General features: G+C 41.7%; 1 protein-coding gene across 3 annotated transcripts; it reads right to left on the minus strand.

Moving 5' to 3' along the window:
* Nucleotides 1-5,250: 5,250 nt before the first annotated feature.
* On the minus strand, nt 5,251-19,529 carry CLK4 (CDC like kinase 4). 3 transcript variants are annotated; one of them, XM_075900482.1, is made up of 13 exons: nt 19,382-19,529; nt 17,083-17,237; nt 15,716-15,941; nt 14,425-14,515; nt 13,989-14,055; nt 11,990-12,106; nt 11,725-11,891; nt 11,534-11,628; nt 9,668-9,797; nt 8,670-8,752; nt 7,672-7,751; nt 5,706-5,793; nt 5,251-5,607 (listed from the first exon to the last, which is right to left on the minus strand). In XM_075900482.1, exons 2-13 carry the CDS (start codon nt 17,235-17,237, stop codon nt 5,470-5,472), a joined length of 1,437 nt encoding a protein of 478 aa, XP_075756597.1. In that variant the 5' UTR covers nt 19,382-19,529; the 3' UTR covers nt 5,251-5,469. The 3 variants fall into 3 exon arrangements, with proteins under 3 accessions (XP_075756597.1, XP_075756598.1, XP_075756599.1); XM_075900483.1 differs by lacking the exon at nt 19,382-19,529 and adding an exon at nt 19,237-19,375; XM_075900484.1 differs by lacking the exons at nt 14,425-14,515; nt 17,083-17,237; nt 19,382-19,529 and having other exon boundaries at nt 15,716-15,786.
* Nucleotides 19,530-20,291: the final 762 nt, after the last annotated feature.

The following is a 20,291-nucleotide window of genomic DNA, read 5'->3' on the forward strand; positions in this document are numbered from 1 at the left end:
ACTCAAACGTACAAACCAAAGGCAAAGGCGAGAGTGAAAGGAGGCATTCTGCTGAATCTCCTCCGAGAGGTGGCGCTACTGGATGCACTTACATCTAACCCGTTAGTTCTGTTTAAAGCCAAAGTTTGCAGTAGAGGTTTAGTTTCAGCTTTTAGTCTTCTCGTTGAACTGCCCGCGGTTAGCGCCCTCCAGTGGCAGAGGATGGACCAGACCAATAATACTTAGATTTCCCTGGTTGCTTCAAAGAAGAGATAGGAAATTGAAGTCAGACATTGGGCCCATGCCCTGCCTGAGTGATAAGATGTGTAAGCAATTAATCCTAATATTTCCTTGTAGATATCTTTCAGGCTGACTGATACCTAGGAGATAAAATGGTTGCTGGCTACACAAGCTATTGTAAAAAACAACAAATGCCTGGCAAACACCATGCACTTTTGTGGTGCACACCCAGGTAATCATTGAGTCAGGTTTAAAGTATTTGATTTTAGAAACCTTTCTTTGCAGGAAACTATAGACAAAATCATTAAATAAACTCATGTGATTGGTCATATTATGATTATCAAAACCACTTTCTGCAGTTTTTTTTAATCAAACAGGCCCCTTTTTATTATTTGCATTGTAATGTATCATGGAAACTTAATTTAGGAGCATCATAGTCCCTTAACCTAGAAAAAGCCATGCTTCAGCTATTTTATGTTTTCCTAAGTTCTAGCACACATTATCAAATATAACCTGTAATTCATTTTTGGGAAACGGATCCTGCCACCCTTCCTCACAGTCAGTGGCAACATATTCATTTCTAAGAGATGGTGACAATTTTAGGGATAAAGTTTCATAGAAGCACCTACAGGAGTGGGAAGAGAAAAGTCAGAAAATATGAATAAATCCCTGAGGATATACAGAAATTAACTCCTACTTGCACCACACATTAACAGGTATTCATTTTCTCTAAGGCTACGTCTACACTGGCCCCTTTTCCGGAAGGGGCATGTAAATTTCACTAGTCGTCGTAGGGAAATCCGCGGGGGATTTAAATATCCCCCGCGGCATTTAAATAAAAATGTCCGCCGCTTTTTTCCGGCTTTTAAAAAAGCCAGAAAAGAGCGTCTAGACTGGCCCCGATCCTCCGGAAAAAGTGCCCTTTTCCGGAGGGTCTTATTCCTACTTTGAAGCCAAACTTTGAAGTAGGAATAAGACCCTCCGGAAAAGGGCACTTTTTCCGGAGGATCGGGGCCAGTCTAGACGCTCTTTTCCGGCTTTTTTAAAAGCCGGAAAAAAGCGGCGGACATTTTTATTTAAATGCCGCGGGGGATATTTAAATCCCCCACGGATTTCCCTACGACGACTAGTGAAATTTACATGCCCCTTCCGGAAAAGGGGCCAGTGTAGACGTAGCCTTAATAGTACTTTCCTCTTCCAAAAGCCATCTCATCCCACTTGTCCTTTCTGTTGCCATGGAAATTAATATAATTTTGCTGATAAGCATCGGAGAAGATTTTCTGGAATTACAAGGGATTTAGGGACCTCAGTGCTGTGTGTGTGTCATGGCACCTACCTTTTAGGCACCGAGACCTAGAATATCAGAGGAACAATGCTGGGATGGAGCCACAAAGCTGAGTTAGGCATCAAGGCTCTCTAGACTATGAATGGAGAAAGCTGGATGACTGCACATGCAATCCCCCAAAACAGCACGCTAGGTGGGGTCCTAGCCAATGGGAGATGCCCATGGCAAGGGTGTGTTAAGCCCTGCTCTTCTCTCCTAGTCTACGTCTACACTGGCAGATTGTTGTGCCAGAAGTATGCAAATGAGCAGGGCTCGCCAAGCCACAGTGAGTCCCGCTCGCCAGCCGCGCTATCCAGCAATCTGCGCATGCGCAGATCATCTGAACCCAGCTCTTCCGGTTTGTAATCTACTTGGCACGGGCGAGTAGATTACACAGATTGTCGAGCCCTGCAAATGAGGCAAGCATGGAATATTGCCGAGCCTCATTTGCATACCTAATGAGCCGCCATTTTTGCAGAAGAGGCTTTTGCACTAGAAGCTGTCTACACTGCCCCTTCTTGCACAAGAAGAACCCTCTTGCGCAATGCCCTTATTCCTGAAAATAATCAGCGTAGTGGCATTGCGCAAGAGGGTTTTTCTTGCACAAGAAGGGGCAGTGTAGACAGCTCCTTCTAGCACAAGAGCCTCTTCTGCAAAAATGGCGGCTCACTAAGTGTGCAAATGAGGCTCGGCAATATTCCACGCTTAGCCTCATTTGCATACTTCTGGAACAACAACCCACCAGTGTAGACATAACCCTAGTTAGTCATTTAAGTGCAAGCTCCAGGGAGGCATGTATGCTAGTTTAGCAATGCACAAATAGGAAGCAATTGCCTGCAGTCAGATGCTTAAGCCCTTTTGGGGGGAATGAGGTAGGTGACCCTCAATCAAATGGCTGGAGGAAGAGGCCCCAATTAGAATACAACTGCGATACGGTCTGTTCCCTCTACTCCCTGCAAAGAGGAGAAAGGATTTGAATAAGTGTCTCCCAGCTCCCTGGAGAGGGCTGCAAGCTGACAGGCCACTCGGATGTAGGGCTCCCTCAGTCTCTCCTGGGGAAGCTGTTACCCTTTATATAAATGACTAAGCATCCCCAGGCCCTCACACATGAATGCCCTGATAGGGGATCACAGAATCATTCTGGCTGCAGATAGGCAGCAAGAGAGAATGACACTGTAGGAAGTAAGCAAGTGAATCTGATCCCTCTGCTCCGGCCCTATGTTATTTTTGTCCAGAATGCAACAGAATGAGCAGGAGAGACTGAGAGAACACTGCTCCCTCCCCCTCATCAGACTATCCCATAGTGCAGTGGTTAAAGGATTCTGGGGAGAGATGAAACACACACACCAGTCCAAGTCCAAATCCTTTCAGGCAGAGGGGTGGGGAATTTGCATGTCTCCCAGTCAAGTGCTCAAATCACTGATCTAAAAATTATAAGACGGACAGTAACAGTTTCTCCTCTACCAGACTGATTTTGAATGGGACCTGATCTGGTACACAGCCTCTGAGCATGTCTGCCATCTTGGGCCTGCCAGTCCACGACTTAGGCAGCTTTTGATCTTTTCCTGGTTTTGAGTAATTCTGGGGGAGTAGGTGGCAGATAGGCAGCAGCATGCTTGCCCAGAGATAGGAACATAAAAGGACCTAGGAAATTTAGGGATGGTCTACACTGGGAATATCAGTGCTGCTGCCAGGCTGAAGAATCCACACTTCGAGACATAGCTAAACCAACTGAACCCCTGGATGTAGACATTACTTGGTTGATAGAAAAATTCCTCTGTTCACCTAAGTACTACCTGTCAGAGAAGCAGATTACCTATGCTGACAGAGCCCCTCCTGCTGGGATTTAGTTCACACCAGAGCACTGCAGCCATGTTGCTGTAGAGTTGCAAGTGTAGGTAGCCTCATATGCCAAAAAATTTAGGAGCTGAGTTTAGGAAATAGCAGGAGTTTTGTGGATTGCAGTGGAACCTAGGCATGAGGTTTAGTTGCCTAAGTCCCTTTGTGGATACCAACCTTGCTTCCGAGACTACCTAAATTGTTAAGAGTAGCTAATCATAGGTTCTGCAAGTATGCATGTGCTGGAATAAATCCCACTTTGTCAGAGACTATTCATTTACATTTTACTAGGAACACTCCTTAGACCACTGCATAGATCCAGGAGAGCAATGGATCCTATAGGCTTAGTTGATGGGAAGAAAAATAGAACTGCAATGTTGGCATAAACATCTCTATGTAGAGGAACAGCACCATAAATGATGTAGGCTTTCCCCAGCACAATTCTACTGTTTTGAAAGGGAGGTCAGAAGAGCAGATGAGGCAGAACCAGATAAGCAGCTTTGTCCTAAGTTCCTAGTATCCATTCCTGCCCAAAAGTAGTCTAATGGAATGTGACCGTTAGCCTGACTCTTACTGTGATTTATCGATCACTTAAACAGAATCAGAGCCTGGTGCTGAGGCAACAGTCAGTCTTCGGAAAAGCTGAACCTTTTAAATCTATCTTCCTTTTTTAAGGAAGGCTGGGTTGAAGAACATTTCAGCTGTGAACAATTCTAAACGGTGCATGTGTCAGTACCACACACCGTGCACCTTTCTTGTTTTGCTTCAGTGCAGTCCTATAGACTATGTAATAAAGGCCTTGACCATCACCAAACCAAGACTCCTATAGAGGACCACCACATGATGTTCCAGAAGCAAATACCCTTCCACCCAACAAGCCAGATCAAGCAGTCAAGTGAATTTAATAGCAACGAGTAATACAACAAAACCATTAAGTAGGTAATGCTGGTGGGAAATGGGCTGGCAATCAGTGCCATTAAAAAAAAATTATTTCTGAAAGTGAGTCTTCTTTTGCAGAGTTGGAAAGGCCTATCTATTATCCTATACTCCATAACTGGACTTCCTGAGGCTAGAGTAGAACTATTAGTTCTTAAATAATTACAGGCCAAGCACATGAGACTATTTAATACTTGTGGAGGAGCACCCACTTCTGGTAATCAGAAGTTTAGTAAAGAAGAGTCCCTCACCCTGAAATGTATAGGGAGACAATAATTCCTCCACCCTCTTTCATATTAAAGAGACAATTTTATATGTTTGAGAATCATGAGCAGGAGGGCCCCACAAAAATACCCACTGTGAGGTACTGTGGTAAAGAAATTGGTGGGTTTTAAAGATTCAAACAAAGGTAAAGTGAAAATATCAATGATACTCTTAGTAGACCATCATCTTAACACAGGAGAACTTGCCAATAAGAGCATCAAGGACAATACAAGTTTCCAGGAATTTTGACTAGTCAAGTCTATATTTATGCATATGTGCATCATGCTGAACATTTGGTAAAAAAAAATATCCACACAAGTATACACTTCCCTTGCTTTAGTTCTGCAATTATGTCATAAGCCTTAGCTCAGATTACTGCTGAATATGAATTAAATAGGTTACAGTAAGACCTACTGAATTTGAAGGAAAAAAAAGGTTTTTTAATATTAAACTACGTAAAATATCTGCAATATTTAAAGGATACTAATTTGTTACATGTCTATATAGAAATAGATGGGTACAGTACCTAACGTTAGGTATATATACAATTTTTAAAGCATTTTTTAACTATTGATTAAACGCACATGGACCGTTTCAGACTAAGAAAAAGATATTTGTTAAACCCGAGAAAGAGTATTAGCCATCGATTTTAAAAAACTGCAACCTACTTCAAAAAATGAAAATTGCTTTTAATTTTTACATTGTTATCCATGATTAAGACCATCATTGATCAACAAGATAAACATGGTAGTGATACAAAACATATAGAAATATTTAAACGTAACTGTACAAAATAATTTAAAGCTTACAAAAATCTCATGCTAGCTTTTTTGACTGACACAGTCTATGTAGCCTCCTTAGAGAAATATATAAGATCTCTGAATTATTTATTTTTTTAATAAGTCAAAGAAAGAATGCTGTAAGGCTTCATCAAGAGTGATTCTTTTGGATGGATCATACTCCAACATTTTGCGAATAAGGTCAAATAAATTCTGATGTTCCGCATCATGACAATGCATTAATTCCTGAAAGAGAGAAAGCAACTCATTTACATCGACACTTCACAAATATTAATCTAGCTGAGAAAGAAATTAATCCTTTTTTTTTTTTTTTTTTTTTTTACCTTTAATGGTTTACAGCGTCTCCTAACATATCGACCTGCAGAACTATGTTCATCCCAGTCCAATTGGTCATGCTGAAAATAGCGTTTTCTGCATAGAAAGAGTTTTATTAGCAGTATTTTCTAAGTTAAATCTTGGAAATATCTACATCTTTTCAAGCAATTTTGAAACACCATAAAAATGATATATACTTCATATTCCTCTCTGCCTCGATTACAAAAAAACTTTATTTTTCAGATAAAATATATACATGAGAAAACATATTATTTTTGCTATATTGGAATACTGGAAAAACAGGTTAATTACTTTCTTTTCTTTGGCATTAAAAACAAACATTTAATCTATATTTACATGACTGACAAGTTAGCAAGCCAGAAGCTTCAAAAAGATAATGACTGGTTCTCAGCTTAAACTGGTATGTGTAAATGAGAGGATATCATCAGCCTTATTGATTTTTCTAACTTTTATTAGTCTAATATCATAATTTTGGTTTCTTACATTAATCTTTCTAGTTTTTGAGAAGAGTCGTCACAGTTAAATTCCTAGTACAACTGGATACTCTCAAAGCCTTCAACGACTATTTTTAAACACCTAAAAGCTATAGGTCCAAATAAATGCTTAACAAATGCACTTGTGGAGGATGCAGAATGTAAGCATTCATTAAAAAAAATAACTTTTGAAACCTATTTGTAAAATAACAAACAAGCAATTACTATAACTAGCAGAGTGCTATCATCCTGAATCTGCAGAGAGACAGCTTTAAAGAGTGAGCTGTGTAAAGCTTAAATTCTGGCACAATCCACAGCCCAATCATCCAAGCCTGTCTTTTGGAGGTGCCAGCTGGGTTGTGGGGAAGAAATCCTGCCAGACTAGATGCCTCATTCCACAGTACTGGAATTTCTCCAAGTCTGCTTCTTTAGCCTCACAAATAGAGTAGCCTTTACACTATTTGCCTCTCACTCCATCCTTCACTCCCAATGTGCTGGGAATAGATTGGCACAGCAGCAAACCCACTAGCTTCTCTCCAGCTCCATCCCCTAGGCCTCTCTGTGCACAGGGATGCAAAGAACTAGGCTCTGAAGTGTACTCCATGCACAGTGTCCCCAAATCCTAGATCCATTATATAGCAGACCTACACCAGTTTCTATCCAAAGCTACCTCTACACTGCAGCGCTATTTCGGGATACCAGAGGTATCCCAAAATAGCTATTCTACGTCTTTTGAGTGCGCCCATTATTTCAAAATATAATGGGCTTACTATTCCAACCTCCCTATAAACCTCATTCCATGAAGAGTAAGGGACATTTTGGAATAGAGATTTATTTTGAAATAAACTATTCTGAAATAAGTTTGAATGATATACCCAATTCGCATAGCTCAAATTGCATATCTTATTTCGACCTATGGTGCAGTGTAGATGCACCCCAAGTGTCTTCAGACCCAGACGACTTGCCCCAAAAAGGTATGAACAGACTTCTTTCACCTCAAAGATGTTAACTATGAAGTCTATTTCTCTTAATCCATTCATCTTTATTTGTGCTCTCAGCACTACTAGATGCTGGAAATTTTGGGGGCGTTACAATCTACTTCCCATTACTGAAACCGAAATTTTACATGCATTATAAACACTGCTGGAAAGTACAATAAATCTGACTAAACAGTTATTGATGGACTTATTAAGAATGGGTCTCATGAATTTACTTGCACAATTTAGATTTTTCAGGGTTTTTTTTCTGATGCTCCAGAATTCCTCAGCACAAGTTATAGCTTTTTAGACAAACATCTCACTGCTTAAGCACCATTTATAAACTAAAGCATTTCTCTGGCTCCAGGACTTTCTCCCTGCTGAATTTCAAAGTACTGCAGCAAACAAGAACAATGTTAGAGTTTTTCTAAAAAGGTCACAAGAATCAAAAGCATTACAAAACGTAAATATAGGGGTTAGCAGCTCCCCCGTACCATATTTACCTTGATTTTTTAATCATGTGAGTTGGTAATGGCCCTAATAGTCTTTCCATCATTGCTAAGTGTTCTTTACTATCATGTGTCTGTAGAAAAAAAAGACATTGCAAATTATAAAATATTTCTTCCCTTCAATTTACATATGCTTAATCTACACTTCAAATGTCAGCTACTGCTTTATCACAGAAACATTACACATTACTAAAAGAATCAGTTATGCAGATATATAAGTATATACTACGCTTTCCAGACAAAGAGTTCCCTTAAAAAAGTTTATAATCTAAATAAGATCACATACACATTTAATGATTTCTATCTTATACCTTTTTTCTATTCTGGCAGTGTTTAAATAAATTAATAATACATACCAACTTTAGCAGCAAAATTTTGTTTAAAATAATGCAGATATCAGTAGAATTTCCTGAGTCAATCTCTATTAAGAATTTGAATTTAGAATGACTCATCTGAGGAGCTCAAATTCTTCCATGACCATTAAGCTTAAAGCCCCCCTTATTATAACCAGTTTACTGATGTATAGTCTGAGGCAGAAACAGAATGAATGATGTGTCTGAGATCATTGGGTAAGCCAGTGACAGAGTTTTAATCAGTACCTAGAGGTACAGACTTCATCTATGCTCTAACCCATTAAGAAATGTCAACTACCTCATCAAAGGCTCCTGAAAGCATCGGAAGCCTTTTAGTTTTATTATCTCCTCTTATTCAAATATAATATTTTGTGAAACTTTAACATCAGCCAAAAGACTATTGAAACCTAGTTCTATCTACTTCATTCCTCCCTGTACGTAACCATATCTAGAAATAAATTATGTAACATTTTGTTTTTTGCTTGAGAAAGTTATGCAAAGTAAGAGGATTTTAAAAAAAGAATGGCTACTTTATATAAGACATTGTATGTAACATCATATCTTTATATAAACGTGTCACTGTTGGTTGTATTACACTACTAAAATTTGAAAACACGTATCTCTGCTTAACATACATACCTGAAATACTGTAAAACCAAGGTAATATTCAATTAGAATGCAACCTATACTCCAAACATCACAGGGCTGTGACCACCCCAGCGCTATAAAAAAAAAAAAAAAAAAAAAAGACACAAAAATTCCAAAGCATGATTAATTTTTAGCATAGGTTGAAACTGTGTAAGTCAGCAATTAACCTCCACCTATTGCTGGCTAAATTCCTAACCTACTTGTCCTCATTTTTTTTCCTTCCTGGAATCATTTTTACAATATGGAAAATAGAAACCCTAATTTAGCAAAAAAAAACCTGCCATTTTTTTTGTAATGTGTACTGTTGTAGTCATGCTGATCCCAGGATATTAGAAAGACAAGCTGAGTGAGGAAATATCTTATATTGGACTAAAAAAACCCAGCTTTCCAGCAATACAGAGCTCTTCTTCAAGTCTGGAAAATGTGCTCAGCAGGCAGATGTCTACATAACTAAACATACGTGGTCTGGCCTGCATCAGGTGACTCAGGTTGGCAGGGCTTGGGCTGAGGGGCTGCAAAACTGAAGTGTGGACATACAAGCCTGGGCTAGAGCCCAAAGTATGAGACCATTGGCCAACACGGGGACCTAAAGCCCAAGCTCAAGCCCAAACATCTACACTGTAATTTTACAGCATTGTCGTCTGAGCCCACGCCAGCTGATCCAGGCCTTTAATTGCAGTGGAGTCATACTCAGATTGTTACTGGCAAATATAAGGTGGAACAGATGGGTTAGCATAAGTAGTTAACATATATTTCAAGGAGCCATTCAACATGAAATGATATGTTAATAGCTCTGAGGCTTTCTGTTGGGCTATTAATAGAGTAAGCCATCATTACCTACTAGATGGCAATAGCAGAAATGACTATATATATTAAATTATTAGGACTGTCAGTAACTAGTTAAGAGTACCTTTATGTAATATGTTGGATGTCTGAAGTGAATAGCAGCTAAGAAACAAGGTCACATACATGGGAAAGTCTCTACTGACCTAAAATAACCTCAGGGGCTCTGTAATGTCTTGTAGACACTAGTGTGCTGTGATGTTCATCATCAAAAGTTGCGCTTCCAAAATCTACAACTTTGATGTCTGTATTTTTTAGTGTACGTTCATCCCGCTTCTGTAACAATCAAAATGCACATTTGTTACATTTTCTTAATAAATACTTAATAAAGCTTTACGTTCATACACATATAATTATAAAATACCTGCAGGTTTCCAGTTGACCTAATTACAGATAAACTTCCAGTCCAGCCCTATAAAACTGCACTCTCTCTCTACATTCACGCCCATTCAGCCCAACTCTAAAAAAGGCAAAACGAAAAATTTCACAATACACAAAGCAAAAGGAACAAACTTTGCAGCTTACCCTGAAAGTTAGCAAATATGGGCTTTGTTACATGGAAGTTCAGTGCACTTGCACATGTGCACAAATTGAAATTCCAAAATCAAACATCTTCTGTTGAAAATTTTCTCAGCTGAACATTTCTTAATATTTTGTTTCTACAATGTTTCTATTACACTCAACCAACTAGTAAGACATGTGCATAAAGAGGTTTCTAAAGAATGCATGACCCAAACGACAAAGGGATTTATAGATCAATGGCTTCAGATGAACTGTAACTTAATCAGAAGCCAGTGCAATCTTTAGAGCACAAACAATTTGCTTGCTGAAAGAGGTTCTGCTGACTAAGGGTATGTCTACACTATGGGACAAAGTTGAATTAAGATACGCAACTTCAGCAACATTAAATGAGCAGCTGAAGTCAAAGAAACTTAAATCAGCTTTTGGTGCTACCCACCCAGAAGGAAGTCGAAGGAGAAACACACTTTCTTCAACTTCCCTTACTCCTTGTGAAAGCAAGGTTACCGGTATCGACCGGAGTGCCCCTCTCACTTCGAATTAGCTGTCTTAACTAGACAGCTCAATTTGAACCCTAGAATATCCAAAGCAGCAGCTTTGATCTTCCTTTGTAGTGTAGACGTACCCCAAGTGGTCATTAGAGCATCTCCTGGTATAGTGCATAACAAGTCAATCTGAATATGACACAAGGTATGGACAGCTGTGGTAAAATCCACATCCAAAATAAATTTACAAAGCCTTCTCGCTAAGATGCAAGTAAAAAAGCCCTCTTACTCATGTCATCTGAACATTTAAAAAAAAAAAATATCAAAAATTGCAAGCCTTACTGACAAAATCAAACTCAACAAAAAAGGCACAAGTTACTTCTGCCCTTTCATCTGTTTATCCTTACGCCTCTTGTCCAGGAAATCCTTATCTACTCCCTTAAGTCTCTGGTACCTGCCGATAGAGACAGCACCCACTTTAGCTCTAAAGAAACTGAATCAGAACCGGGTCTTGTCCACAAATCAAAGGCAGCAAAGCCCACATTACTTCACTATTTCCATAAGCAATTCATGCACATTAAGAAAGCAGGACCAATATAATAGAACATATTAACCTACATGAAGTTACTAGGCAGACAAACAGTTACCCTAATCCTACGTTCTGCATCTCAGAAAAAATGGAAAGCAACCCTCTCCCTCCTTGGTCAGGGCCCACTGGAGTAACATCACTTCACAGATACAGAAAAAACTAGCACATACATCTGTTCTAGTCAACTGTCAGAACATCACTGAATAACACTGCCAAACTGTTCGCCATACTATAACTAAGTTAAAAGGTTAAGTAAATCTGAGGCATCATCACTAGTGTCTCTAGTACTTCTGAAAATGGGAGATAAGATGGACAGCAAAAATTCTCAACATCAAGGGAGTTTTTTGACAAGGACCTAACAAGTATGTCTTAAAAAGACAGTGACACCGCATCTCTATGTTGAAAAGATGTACATTTACCATTTTAGAGTTGTACTTTACTATGTAGTCAGACTCCACAAACAAAATATTTTCAGGCTTCAGATCTGTATGAGTCAACTTATTATGATGTAAAACTACAAAAGAAGGAGAAAATGCAAATCAATATTTAATACATTTACTAAAAATTTTTAGACATACATGCAGACAATGAAAATATTAAATATACTTACAATTTATAGACTGGCAAATCTGATATGCCATCTGTCTTATGTCATTAATATGAAATGGCAAAAAGCTGTTTTCTTTAATAAAGTCATACGTACTAAGTCCCAGCAGCTCAAATACAATGCAAACATGACCATGATGATCAAACCATTCCAGCATCTGGACACAGCGGCTTTAAAAAAAAAAAAAAGTCAAGTGAATACTCAAATCATATATGGCTCATTCTGCAAATCCTTAACTCTTTGACTTGTATTTCATGTTTATACTTACAATGTGCTGCTGGGATCCATGGTGTTTAAATACTCCAATACCTGTATTTCTGAACGTGCTGCTTCACGGTACCGACTAACATTTTTCACAATTTTAATTGCTACATGCATTCCTCTCCTTTGAAATAAAGATAACTACATTAGTTCGCAAACAAATATCTAAAATTCTAATGTACCATGACCACCAGAGACACTGAAACATTGTGGGCACCAAAGAATTGCAGATTGTTTTTGGCCATTTAATTTTAGCACTTTTGAAGGCAGGACAAGCATTACATGGTTTTTAACAGGAGCTCTGATTAATCAGCAGAAAACTAGATTTTAAACTAGACTCAGTTTGCAGATGGCCTGGAGATATTGCCTCAAGCAGCACATGTTACATTAGTCTAGTCTCAAAGTGTCAAATATATGGAATAGGGGGTTTTCATTTCCAAAGAGACAGAGTAGTGCAAAGTTTCTCTGCAATTTAAACCACTTTATTCTTGCTGATTTCTGTTGTCCTTGGCTAGTAGCAGTGAAAGTTAACTTTGACGGGCATAAAAATTAGCTTATGTTTAAGACTGAAGGCATGTTTCCCACTATTGTAATTTGATAAATATGCACGTTTTTCATTTTACGTTAACATTGTAATGTTGTTTTGCTTAGAGCTAAGCACAGATCCAAGCAATTCACCCTCTCTCATTCAGACAATGTTGTCTCTCCAGTTGATTAGTTGAATGGTAATGATTTAAAACTCATTTACAATGTGACACCAAGATCCTAAAAAGGATTAGTCAAATGACAGCATGAACAAACCATCAAAAGGGAAAGAAGAAATCAACTACAACAATGTCAGGGGAACAGGAGATATAAAACACATGGTTAATTACTTTAATCTGCAGCTTTAAGTACAATGTTGAAATGACCCAATAGTTGAAGGAAGGAGGGGATTTTTTTTTTTAAATCAAAAGCCATCTCCCTGATACACAATATCAGGAAGAAAGACACTGTCTTAATGTGGGTCTGTAAGAGGTTTGATATAGGTGTTAAAACCACTATGATCTAGTGCAGCAGTTCCCAACTGCCAGTCCACAAACTGGTCCTGGTCCGTGAACCACTGGCGGCTGGGTCATGGCAGCTCTGGGGGCCAGGGCTGGGATACAGCACCCAACGCCTTCCCTCCTGCCATGGCTGTTGGGAGAGGTGTGTCCAACCAGCGCCAGAAGAGGTCTCCCCCCGGACATAGAAGAGTGGTTTGCTGTGCAGTGGGAGTGCCACACGGAGGCCGGCACAGCAGCCTCAGAGCAGCTGTAACCTGGGCAGCAGCGCTCAGCTGGTGGCTGGGAGGCAGCAGAGGGCTGGATGAAGGGGGCAGGGCAGGCACTGGGAGCTGCAGGGCCAGACGAGTGCTGGGGGTCTCTTGTGATGGGGGGCTGACAGTGGAGGGCTCTAAGGAAAAAACTAATACGAGGGAGCTATGCAGACCAGGGAGACGGGGAGCAAAGCAGAGCAAAGCCGCGGAGCACGCGGGCAGTGGATAGCCCAGACGCGTCTGGGCTGTCCGCTGCCCGCGTGTTCCGCCGCTTTGTTCCCCGTCCCCCTGGTCTGCAGACCAGGGAGACAGGGAGCAAAGCAGAGCAAAGCCGTGGAGCACGCGGGCAGCAGACAGCCCAGATGCGTCTGGGCTGTCCACTGCGTGAGTGCTCCGCCGCTTTGCTTCCCCTCCCTGGTCTGCTGGAGACCAAGGAGACGGGCCCCATTCATAACTGCAGATCCGACGTAAGTCGGATCTGCGTAACTCGGGGACTGCCTGTATTGCTAAACACAGCTCCTCCTCAGAATGACAGCATGTTACATGTTATCTGAAACTGTATTTTGTGTCAAAGCAATAATCACACCTCGAATTAACTTCATTGGCTACAATACTGCCACTGGGCATATAACTTCTGAACTACTATGTCTGATCCCAACCTAGAGTTTGTTGTTGTTACAGTGTCTTTAAGATGATGACTAATACTTACACATTGTGATCAATGCATTCCACTACTTTTCCAAATGCCCCTTCTCCTAAAGTGGTAATAATTTCATCTAAAAAGAACAAAACACAAGTTAGAACAATTACTGACCTACAGAACCAATTATAAAATGTGCCATTATAAAAGCATAATTAAATTTATATCTCGGCATCTGAACATGTTACGTTATTGGACAAGTGTCATGGAAACAATTAGCTAACAACTATCTCTTGTTCTAATCTCAAGTTTCATTTACTACTTTGGAACTTTTGAATAACGGTATTTAAATTTTACAGAAAAGATATGCAAAAGAACAAAAAGCACAAAAGAACAAAACAAAGAACAATGAAGATTTCTTTAGCCCCCCTCCTCTGACATACTATTCTAAACAGAGTTTCTGCTGAAAAGCTTTTTTAAAAAAGGGTTGAAAAATGTTCTATACATCTTGCTCTTAGTACGTCTCCACTTTCACAGATCAGGTGACCCTCCTCATCATCCTCTACACTCCTGGATCCTTTCCTTCGGTGACTCTTCTGGAAACGGCACCAAGATCGTCCAGCCAATCAATATATCAGAGTGAATTCAGGGCAGAATACGCAATTCATTCAGCAGGGAGATATTCAGGCATTCAGTTAGGCACCAGGGCACGAACAGTTGGCAGGAGCAATTTCAAATTCAGTCCCCAGAAATTCACAGGGCACAGTTTATGTTACAGAAGAAAAACATGGCAAGGAACAGATTTTCAGATAAATACTTCAAGTGATAAAGCAACAGAAAATATAAACACAACTGTCTCTCAAACACTGGTTTAATTGAAGACTGAGATTAAGACTGCAATGTCATTATTTAGTAATATCTTGTAATTAAATGGGAAAATATAATCTTTATTGTATTGTATATATACGGTCTTTTAACCAAGGGAGAATTCCTTGACTGACCCAGTAAAAGTTTTAAAACATAATAATTTTATAAATTAAGATTTTTATCAAGCAATGCTACATTTTTCATATTTAGAGAAACAGTGGAAAAATTACTCAAAAGCCCTTGAACTTCAGTGCATGATCTAACATAGCTTTCTACTTCTACTGAAAAGTGGGGAAGTATGAATACTTAGAATCATAAAACTCTTAGAGCTGAAACTATTCAAATGGGCACAGTAAAAAATACAAATCGCATGTTTCTGCAAATTTCAACAAACATTCAATAGCCATTAGTCAGACACATGAATGATCACAACTAGGAAAGGAGCAAGGTATGGAACTGAAGTGTCTGTTACGTATTAAAAGATAGACATCAGTTGTACTGTCATGTTTATCTATTATATTTAAATAATCGTGTACATTACTTCAGTTCTCAAACTGGCTGTAAAATAGCTATTTGACCATACTGTGACATTTATACTGTGAAGCAAGAAAGGTGCTTGCAATCATTTCCACACCAGAATTTAGAGAAAGTAGGTAACCTACCTACTGGCCAAAGGATATTGCCAATAGAACAAAGTCTTCGATAAAATAGTACTAATGATAAATATTTTCCTTAGTGCTACCTGTTTACTGCGTACCTAAAATTCTCCTCTAAGTTGTATATATACATAGGAAGAGGCTCACCTATGAACCTTTTCTATATAAAATATATCTGTCCCAGATACTTGTGGCTTAGCAATGTAAGTTCTGACATTCACTAAAGAATTTTATCACTAATCTATTAATAATAAAGTTAAAAATTACTCATACCGAATGTGAATGGTGACCAGAGCCATGACGCCTTTTATGCTTCCTTTTATGACTACTTTTCCTGCTCCGACCAGAGGATTTGCTATGGTGGTGACGGTGACTCTTTTCATAGTCTCTGTGATAATGCCTGTTGTCATATACTTCACAGAAGTCATTTCTGTATTCTTCAACATACCTCCGGTCATGATGATCTCTCTCATTTATGAATTTGTCATCCAAATAATGGCTGAAAATATATTTAAAATGAATTTTCTCCACTTTAAAAATATTCTCCACTTTAAAAATACTTGTGTTCCAACAAAATAAATATCTTTGAGTTGCTAATGCTTAAATGTACATTTATGGCATATTTATTTACGGAAGGAATTTTGCTTTACAACAATTCCCCCCTAGAAAACCGCTAGAGATTTTCAGGCTAGTTTATATGACGGAGTTGATTAAGTCATCCAATATAGATTACCTTACTTTGGAATTGTGTACGCAGAATAACCTGTACAAGTATTAAGAAATCCAAATGCAAATAGGAAATATTCATCTCAATAGAAGTACTTGGCATACTCCGCTCCAACAATTCAAATCTCTCTTTAAAACATACAAAAATCAAAAGATGAAGTGCAAGCCCAAGCTTTCTTGAATACAACAATTATCTCCTTCCCTCTCCTTAAACCACACAAGCATATAAGAGAAACTCTTAAAACCCAATTTGCCACCCTGAAGAATTTAAAATCCTGTTGTTAGTGTGCTACATTAAAACACTAAGAATCAGAGAGATTTTTGGTGCGAAGACTCTCCCTCCAGAAAATAGGGATCATGCAAGCTGCAGCACAGAAAAGAGAATCTCATGGTACTGCACATCCACTCCTACCATTTTAGAAGCAAACTGATGAGTTCTTTAAAATATGGTCTTCCTTTCTCAAAGGAAGGACACAGAAGACCTATATCCCCTCTTAAAGGAAAAGAAAGAAAAGAAAGACACCTGAAAAATGAATGAAAGCAATCTAACCCATACTTACCCTTCTATAAAATGTTCTAAGAGAGCAAACATTCACCTTCTTCCTCCATCCTCTTACACACGAGAAACATTTTATTAAAATTTAATACTGCATATTGTATTTCAATATAAATCCTTACCAGGCAGATTTTCACAGAAACAGATTGGATGTTAATATTTTGTATCAAAGAATCACAACTAAACAATTTAATCACTGTATCACTAAAACGATACATTACTTAAGCGTGGCAAATAATGAGCCAACTCCTAAAGGCATTAGCAAGTCTTGTCTTCTCAAAACAATTTTTTATTTAATTTAAATTAATCTTACTTACAATTAGAGATATCAGTATTGGTAATTCAAAGAATCTTTTACCTGTCTGAAACTTCAAGATGATGTGATTTATGGGGTTTGCTTTCTTTGTCACTGCTGTGGGACCTCTTGCGTTTATGGGGAACACTGTGACTTCCTTGATCCCAGCTCTTTCTATCATTCCACTCAGAGCAATGACTTCGTTTTGAATGTTGCATCTTTCATTGACATATTTAAAGGGGGAAAAAATGGTTCCATTTCAGTATACACAGATATGACAGTCTACTAATCTAGATTAGAGATGTGAAAGTTTAACTGCTAAACCTCACCCGCTTACTGGTTAAGGTAAACCAGTGGGAGCTGGAGCAGCTCACTATATGCCACAGGCAGGATCTACTCCAACCCTATGGTGTGCCCCCTGTGGATAGGGGCTGCTCCAGCATGGCCAGTGCAGCCTCTTCTTGCACGGGTGGAACCACAGACAAGGGGGGCCACTTCAGCCAACCCCTTTAAATGATTAACTGGATAAATAATTTGTTTAACTGGTTAACCAATTAAACAGGATTTTACATTCCTAATCCAGATTCAAGAGACGGATTCATACAGAAATCACAGTTTACCATTGCTCATTAGGGATCGTTTAATTATGTCAGGGAGAGTTCTCTCCCGCTAGCATAGAATGGCTACACTGGAGATCTTAGAGCAGTAAAGCTGCAGCAGTACAGCAGTGCTGCTGTAAGGTATGTACTATAAACATAGCCTAAGGGTAGTAAGGGCTCAGTGTTCTCAAGATATAAAAATGGTTACAGATTAAATCCTCAATCCTACATTGAGGGCTTGTTTTCACAAACAGTACTGCAGCTGTGCTGCTATAGTTCTTTAGTGAAGATACTACTATGGGGGTGGCCAATCAGTTTGACACGAAGAGCCAAAGGAGCTGTGGATAGTAGTGCAAAGAGCCACACATCCCTCCTCCAGAGCCAGGCCCCCCCAGCTTTCCCCACTCTAACTCAATGCTCTCTCCCTCTGCCAGAACCAGGCACCCCCAACCCCCTCCCATTCTAACCCAATGCCTGGGTCTCACCAGAGCTGCCATCGCCACAGCCATGCACTTCTCCCTCCAGGAACTGGGGGGGGGGGGGGGGGGGGGGGAGGGAGAGGGATATGCACAAAGTAGGCATGAGGCTCCGAACAAGCTGTAACCCTGAGAGCCACATTTCCTGTGAGCAAAGAGTGGCATGTGGCTCAAGAGCCACAGGTTGGCAATCCCTGTACTACTACAATGACAGAAGAGCTTCTTCAGTTGGCGTACATAAGGGGTTTTTAAAAATTAGGTCATGGTGGGCATGTTTGGGAAAGCCACTGGCAGGCCAAGAGACACTTTTGTTTATCTAAGCATCCATGAACACACAGTAGTTCACCCTTTCCAGCCAAGGGGAGCTGCGGGAAGCAGGAGTCCATCCTCACACTGCGAGATCTGAGCCAGGCCTTGTCCCAGTGTAGAGCAGGATCCAGCTGTTCGCCATCCTGATACATTCCAGAATCAAGTCCTGCAACCTCCACCTGCGGATCTCATCCCCTCCCGTCACCTTTGGCGATGCTCACAGGAGGTTAAAACAGGGAACCATTGCTCCAACCCGCCCACTAGCTCCCTAGGCCAATTTCAGCTACTGACATTACACAACTACTGACTCTGTACAGCTCTGAACTGCCTGTGCCAGGTCCATTACAGGCCACTGTGCTTCCGAGCAGCTGCCAGGGCAGCCAAGGAGCACTGGGGCCCCTGAAGGGGAGCAGTGGGGGCCACTGGCCCCGGGCAGGGAAGGCTCCCCTACGGATACCTGCTTCCTCTGCAGACCCCAATCTAGTCAGGATACAAGACCCTGTCTCCCTGGCAGTTCCTGGCTGTGAGAGCGAGAGGGGGGGGCCGGGAGGATCTACAGGGGAGGGGGATGGGCCGTGTGCGGGGAATGGGGGATGCAGAAGGGGATGGAACATGTGGGGGGGGGGGAGCCGTGTGTGGGGTGGGATGTGTGGGGGGGAGGGGGAAGTATGGGGGGTTCTCACAGGGGAGTAAGCTGCACAGCTGGCGGGTGTCGGGTCCACCCGTGTGAGGGCCTGGAAACGAATCACCTCCAAGCGCCCGCCCCCCCCAAAAAAAAAGCCTCAGAATCTTTCCCTCCCGCCCCAAGCTCCCCTCAGGCCGCTTCCCATCACCTCGGGCAGCCCCCCTGCCTGGCCCGCAGCGCCCGGGCTGAAGCGATAAGCGCCCCGCTTCGACCGCAGCCGGCTCGAGTCCACCACGGCGCTGGCCTCCCCCGTCCTGACAAGGGATGGGGGGGGTGTCGTCTTCGCGACTTACGGCAGGCGAGGAGCTGAGCGACACCCGTCTCCGCCCTCCTCACACAAACAAAATGGCGGCCGCGCCCAGCGCTGGAGAGTAGCGAACTACGGCTCCCCCGCCCGCCCGTGCGCGATGGCGTCACACGCAGCCCGCTAGGGCCACAACGGGACTCCGCCCCTCAGCGGCCGCAGCGACTAGGGAGCAGGGAGACGCTGAGACTCCGCCCCCTGCTGGCGGGTGAGGGAGGCGCTACGGCCCCGCCCCTTGGGGGGGGGGGAGAGGAGACACTGAGACGTGACCTCTGTTTGGGGGTCCTCTAAGGATCCCGCCCTGTGAGGGCGGGGCGGGGTAGAGGGAGGCTGTGGAAAGCACAGAGCTGCCCATAGGCCCCTGCACTCAAGGGTCTTTTATGCACCTGACTCCCATGGATTTAGGTGCCCAAAAAACTCAGGAGCTGGTTGGGGGGGGGGGGGCTGAGCACGCCCTACTGCTAGGGTGACCCGATGCCCCCTTTTTAAAGGGACTGTCCCATATTTAAGCCTTCCTGTAGGTGTCCCAACTTTCTCCCAACAACAGGCAGATTGTCCTGCATTTTGTCTCCCTCCCCACTCAGTCCTGGCGGGTCCTACTGCTGGCCACATCCCCTCCCACCGCTAGTGAGTGCGGGAGTGCAGTGCCAACGATGGTGGTGTGGGGTGTGTGCGAACGCACACGAGGCTGGTGGCGGGGCCAAGCTGCAGCGTGTGGGGCCCGCCACTCCCTCGGCTGGTCCCATCAGCACAGCGCCCACTGGGTGTCAACTCTCGGACATCAGGGTCTTTTCCCCCATCCTGTTTCTGCCTGGCACAGGCTGTAGCTGCAAGCTGTGGAGGATGATGAGCGCAGGTAGACGTCAGGTGGTGGCTGGCTCTGTGTTGCCACTCCTGCC

The sequence above is a fragment of the Pelodiscus sinensis genome, chromosome 17 (assembly GCF_049634645.1).
Source record: "Pelodiscus sinensis isolate JC-2024 chromosome 17, ASM4963464v1, whole genome shotgun sequence".
In the NCBI taxonomy this organism is placed as follows: Eukaryota; Metazoa; Chordata; order Testudines; family Trionychidae; genus Pelodiscus; species Pelodiscus sinensis.

Excerpts from the sequence above, each read along its gene's own strand:
- CLK4 (XM_075900482.1), bottom strand. The coding sequence starts at position 17,237 with ATGCAACATTCAAAACGAAGTCATTGCTCTGAGTGGAATGATAGAAAG. Across the intron at positions 8,753-9,667 it reads AGCCCCTGAGGTTATTTTAG|CGCTGGGGTGGTCACAGCCC; the intron begins GTCAGTAGAGAC and ends TTTTTTTTATAG. Across the intron at positions 5,608-5,705 it reads GACGCTGTAAACCATTAAAG|GAATTAATGCATTGTCATGA; the intron begins GTAAAAAAAAAA and ends TCTCTCTTTCAG.